The sequence below is a fragment of the Xiphias gladius genome, chromosome 10 (assembly GCF_016859285.1).
Source record: "Xiphias gladius isolate SHS-SW01 ecotype Sanya breed wild chromosome 10, ASM1685928v1, whole genome shotgun sequence".
Lineage (NCBI taxonomy): Eukaryota > Metazoa > Chordata > Actinopteri > Istiophoriformes > Xiphiidae > Xiphias > Xiphias gladius.
The window spans coordinates 22,754,300-22,760,106 of record NC_053409.1 but is presented as its reverse complement, the minus strand read 5'-3'; the positions used below and the strand labels follow the sequence as shown (position 1 = coordinate 22,760,106).

The 5,807-nt window shown below is 43.8% G+C and overlaps 1 protein-coding gene across 1 annotated transcript; it reads right to left on the bottom strand.

The window, feature by feature from the left end:
* Nucleotides 1-2,715: 2,715 nt before the first annotated feature.
* Nucleotides 2,716-5,807, bottom strand: si:dkey-33c12.3 (uncharacterized protein LOC335380 homolog). The gene is made up of 3 exons (XM_040138242.1): nucleotides 4,803-5,807; nucleotides 4,012-4,136; nucleotides 2,716-3,806 (listed from the first exon to the last, which is right to left on the bottom strand). The coding sequence occupies exons 1-3, from the start codon at nucleotides 5,805-5,807 to the stop codon at nucleotides 3,746-3,748; spliced, it is 1,191 nt and encodes a 396-aa protein (XP_039994176.1). The 3' UTR covers nucleotides 2,716-3,745.

Below are 5,807 nucleotides of genomic sequence, written 5' to 3'. Positions count from 1 at the left end.
TAGAAGCTACCGCCATCTGCAGGTGAGAAGAGGCGTTTTTGTAGCAGTTTATACTCCTCTTGGGTGCATTTAAAATGTAATTTATATTTTTTTTTACAGTCCATGACTTTTCTACTCCAGTGTAACTCGCTTTAGTGGCAGCTAGGTAGCTAAGCCGCTGTTACAACTGTCCGGCGGTCGAACACTTACACATCCCCGTGTTGGTGCATGATGTCCTGGCCCTGGCCCCGGTTCGCGTCTCTCCTGTGTTGTCACTAAAGGACAGGCTCGCAAATTTTTTTCAAATCTGTCTTCAAGCGGTTGTCAGGTTCCCATGTGTTCAATGGAACAGGGTTTTTTTTTGTTTTTTTTGTTTTGCTGTAGTCATTCCTCCTGCTCACGCTGACCATTTAAAGACCCCTTTCCAACGCGCTGTCAGTGTAAGGGATGTAGGGGGAAAAGGCCTGTATTTGTGGTAAAATGTGTTCAAAAGTTTTTCAAAATTTGGCACTAGAAAGGCTGTAACCTTGGAAGATGCCACTTGATTTGACTTGAGTACCGAAGCCTTGTATTAGCATGAGCGTACTTTGGCACAGAATAAGGGTTGTGCCCACCTTTAATGACATAGACGAGGCATCTTTCAGTGTCCGGTATGAACAGGCACCTGACTATTGTTTTAAGACAGACTTGAAAAATTGTGAACTCATCCTTTAATGTTTATGTTTTTCTCATACTGCCACCACAGACCTTGTCAGGGGGTAATCCGTATTTGTGGTACTCCGGTGGCAAAGGTAGTGGATGGTAGTTAACAGGTTTCCCTCAACCTGTGGTGAGACTGTTTTTTCTCAACTGCTGTTTCCAAGGTCACGAGTGAACTTTCAATTTCAACCCTTCAGGAAAAAAAATGGAAATTTCACCATCCGCAATTCCACGACAACTGGCTGAACTCTAGTTGCTGAAGAAGATTTGATCGAAAGCAACTAAATGGACCTTGTGGTGACATTATTTTGCCAACCAATGTTCGCCAGTTCAAGAATGATCACAGCTTTAGTTAATTACGTGTCATTTAATGTTGCATCAATATAGATCTTGATAGAGTGATTTTTCTAGAACATCAATTGAATAATTGTTAATGGGTAAAATAACTAGACAACTAGATATTAGATGAGAATGTGTGTTTTCACTAATCAAGCTATTGACATTCCTGACAATCAAAGTTATGTATTTGATCTCATATAAAATCAAAATATCGTATATATGTTCAGTATGACCATATAAAAGTCCTGAGGATTGAAATAGTCATATGCAAACAGAGGTGTTTAGGAATAGCTACCATGGCATAAACGCAATGGCAAACTCTCCGACAGCTGACAAATTTATTTCACGTCATGGTAGGTATCAACATGTCGCCCACCTCTAGACCCCACCACGACCCAGTCCCAGGTGTGGAGGAGAATATAGAGCTGGGATGGAAAAATGCGAGAGTATTCTACCTCGGCAAAAGCAGGTTAGTGCTGTCCACAGATATGTTACTCAGTCAGAAGTCAGATTACATGTATTGAGAACCACTAAGGTAAGAATAGAAATATCAATCTGTCCATCTAAAGCACAAGTACGTAAAAAGCTATTCAGTTCACCGATGTCGCGTTTGATGTGCAGAAAAGACTGTGTGACTGTTCAGACGAGACAGTGACACAACGCGTCACTTAATATTATACAGGCTACGTTACTGCATTTGCGCTCACGGTGGGCTAATTTTTGAAAACTAAACGTTTTGTGTGCTTCCTCAGGGTTTCGGTGGGACGCCTGCTGCCAGCCCGGTTGACTGACGATCCTGCTGAGGCAGCGCACCACCGCCTTACAGCTACAGCCAGCTTGCCAGGAACATGGAGTGATGGGAAATGGTGCAGTGCCGCTGCATGTTGTTCCGGTGACATTGAGAGCTGTAAGTAAGGAGAAATTTAAGTCTGAATGAAAAAATGCCTGCTTCAGTATTATTATATTTATTCCAAGGGAAAAACAATTACATCAGCCTCCTAAACTCAAACAAGTCAAAAATCCAACTAACAAAATATTCACTGTTTCAGCAGTGAATTTTATTATTAGTAATTATTCTAATAATTCCTATATTTCAGTTACACATTTATTACTTAAAGATACCTCTGACATTCAGGATAAGGTCCACTGTTAAAATAAATTCAATAATAAAAGATAATATTAATTTGAATGATGTCGTAAAGAGGGCCTCATAATTACACTTAACTGGGCCGATAATGTTGTGAAAATTCACCTGGTCTGTGATTAGAGCAAAGTTCACAAAGGTCTAATGAAAACACGTAACTGATTAACCACACCGTGTGATCATCGGTCATAAAATATCCCTGTTTTGGCCTGTTTTTTGCTTTTGTAAAATGTATTTTTTTCTATAACTTTCCCACTGAGCAAGCGGCTAATAATTATACATTAAACCTAAAGTGAGGCTGCAGTTCATGTCCGTATCCTGTTTTAGAATATCCCTGCATATTAATAGTGTTCATTAAAGTTAAAGTGGAGAAGCAACACTGAAATGATGTTTTGTGCTCAGCGAGTGTGTTTAGCCTGGTTTTATTAGAAATGCTGTTATATCTACTAAATATCCTGAAACGTGTCAAAGGAAAACTCAACATGTGAACCAGGTTGCAGGTCAGTTATATGTTTATTCAGCTTGTTGTCGACTGTTACAGGTACACCAAGCATAATGGTGCAGGCTTTGTAATAGTTTCACAGATGTAAAGCACCATCAGCTCTAAGATCAGCAGACAAACAACAAGGAGCTACTGCGGTTATCTTCCAGTTTCTTTGTTTAGCGTTGAATGAACTTACAGAAAAGGAAAAAAAAAAATCTAATGCAGATATGCTGAGAGACACATTGCATGATTATAAGGAGAAACCAGTAACAATTAGTCTTCCAAAGCATTTACACATCCAGAAGGTCATGCAAGAAAAAACACAGTTTTGTTAGAAATTAGAAATTTAAATAACTAGCCAAATAGGATGACCCAGACTGGCACTGATTTTCAAACAAACCAAAGCTTGCAGTATTTGTGTAGATGTAAATGCAGAGGAAGAATAACTAAAAAGGACAAAAATGGGTATAGTGAAAAAAAACTTTTAAGGTTACTGGTTAACTGACTACTACTAGTACAGAACCGGGTGCAGGACATTGCGTAATTGATTGGTAGAGTTCCTGGTCAGTAATGCTGCAGGGTTCTTGCATCAGTTCAAACACAGATAAAGGCCAAGCACTGAGAGATAAAAAGAATTTTTGTCCTCCTTCACAAACAATTGGTCAAATGTTTGCACAACGAGGGGTCAGAATAGTCAAGTGGTTAACTCTGCTAGTTGGATCTTAACACGTATGACAGACAGGAACTCAGCCAAAACAATATCGCTGTCCGACATAGCCACAGAACTAATGCAGTGCAGCCACTCTGCATTTTACAGTTTGCCGTCGTCTTGATGTGTGGTGTCAGATCGTGTGTAGAAGAAGGGGGACTTCTAGTGGACCTCTTGTGGAGCACAAGGGCGCATCTGTCTTGAGAATAATGAGCTTTGGTTTGCGGTTTGGTTTTGGGAGGAGTAAAGAAAGTAGTATTCTGGGGGAAAAGATGACAGAGGGAGGAACGTAAAAGAAATGTGGGGAGGGAGAGGGGTGATGTTTAGGTCAGGGAGGGAATGAAGGGATATGAAGAATTCAGGTTCATGCCAGGCTGGTGGCATTTAGGTTTTAATTTAGGGCAGGAAGGGAAGGGTAAGCCAGGCGAATCTCTTCCCCCTCCAGAAGTTTCCTGAAAAGGAAAGGAAAACAGATTTTCCTTGAGCTCACTGTTCATTTATTTGCATATTTACACAACTTAACTTTGGCCTTTTTACAACATGTTGCCCCGGCGAAAGTCCTAAACTAAATGTCAGCAGTATCAATTATACTATATTAGTTACATGTAATTAGGGTTTTGTGTTGCTGGAGATCAGCAGACAAAGCCCACGTCTTACCTGTATGCAGCTATTTCAATGTCAAGGGCCATCTTCACATTGAGAAGGTCTTGATACTCCCTCAGGTAGCGCGCCATCTCCTGCTTGGCTTCGGTGATATCCCGCTCCAGCTCACTTATCCTCATCTGTGAATGCAAAGAAAAAAAAAACAGCAGTTCAGTGTCGACACATACAAGAATATAAGACTCCAACTCCACAATAAGTGTTTTATGTTCTTTTTTCTTTGAAGAGATTTGCTCCAAAAGGATTCGAAACTGATCAGAAAGGGCTAAATGAATACACACAGTTTTTGGAAATCTCTGGTCTCTTTTTTCTCTCTTTTCTCTCTTTGGTTTTTTCTCCCTTGTGTTCGTGGCTCTTGCGTGCAGTCTCAGTTTCTTTCAGACAGTAAACTTGCAGATTTTCACTTCTGCTGTAAGCCCTGCCATCATTTCCTGCTGAGAACTACAGCGTGTCAAGGGTGTAGCTGCTGCAGAGAATATATTTAAGTGTCATCCTGTCTGTTTCTCTACTTTTCTGTACGTGGAGTGTTTTCCTGTATTCTGGGTGGATGGATTAACGTTATTCAATCTCAGCTCCTTGTCTAACCTTGTGGAGAGACAGCTTATACTACACACCATCTTTTCATCTTTCTGTCTCTCCTGCCCCTTTATCCTTGTGCTTCCGTCTGAGGCTCTAAAAATAAGCATAAGAAGAGGATTGCCTCTGATCTGAGAGCAGAATACTTCTCGGCCAGTGCACATTTTCCTGTTAGCTGAACATTAATGCAGACTAGCATGTCCTTCATTCACCTGGTACTTTGCCACGTCTTTGGCCTGCGTCTCCTCCAGCTCTTCCAGCTGCTTATTTAGGGAGTCGATGACGTTCCGGAGAGCCTCGATCTCCGAGGAGCGTGTCTGAAGCAGTCTCCGGTACTCCATGGTTTCCTCCCGGATGGCGTGCACGGCCTCGTTGTTCTTGCTGGCCATCTCCGCCACACTCGCGAACTTGCTCTTGTACCAGTCCTCGGCGGCCTGCATGTTCTTGTTCGCCAGCCGCTCGTACTGTGCCCGGATATCTCGCAGGGCGGTGGAAAGGTCAGGCCGGGACACCTCCACATCCACGCTGATGTTAGCCATCTGCAACTGGGCCTGCAGCTCTGCTTGCTCCTCTGCAAAGACTTTCTTCAAGAACACCATCTCATCACACAGGGAGACCACGGTGGCCTCAACGTCACAGTTGGAGAGCACGGCCCTGCTCGCCTCCTCTTTGGCCCTCTGCAGGGCCTCCTCAGCATCCATACGCCGTCTTGCCTCCTCCTCATAGCGCTCCTTCATTTGCTCATACACGTCACGCAGGTAGTCCCTCGCTGCCTCCATCCGCATCTTCTCCCCGTTCTCCGAATCTATCAATGCCCTCAAACTCCGCGCTTCCCCCTCGTAGAGCCCCTGTAGACGGGACGGGTCATTCTGCCGCTTTTTCAGTGCCTCCAGCTCGGCCAGCAGGGCTCGGTTCTGCAGCTCTAGGTGTCTCACCTTCTCGATGTAGGTGGCGAAGCGGTCATTCAGGTCCACAAGCTGCTCCCTCTCCTGGGAACGCAGGCCCAGGAGCTCTGTGTTGAGCGAGCTGGTCTGAGCCAGGTTCATCCTCTCTGACCCATCTGGCAGGGAAGAGGAGGCCAGCCTCACGATCCTCTTCCCGGACGGAGGAGCTCGAGAAGAGTAGAAAGAGGGGGACATGGAGGATTTGGTGGTGGTTCGGGAGCCTCTGTAGCTATCCCAAGGGCGGCGGTGGGATAAGGAGGAATCGTAGCTCAT

Excerpts from the sequence above, each read along its gene's own strand:
- si:dkey-33c12.3 (XM_040138242.1), bottom strand. The coding sequence starts at position 5,807 with ATGAGCTACGATTCCTCCTTATCCCACCGCCGCCCTTGGGATAGCTAC. Across the intron at positions 4,137-4,802 it reads AAGACGTGGCAAAGTACCAG|ATGAGGATAAGTGAGCTGGA; the intron begins GTGAATGAAGGA and ends TTGCATTCACAG. Across the intron at positions 3,807-4,011 it reads ATTGAAATAGCTGCATACAG|GAAACTTCTGGAGGGGGAAG; the intron begins GTAAGACGTGGG and ends TTTCCTTTTCAG.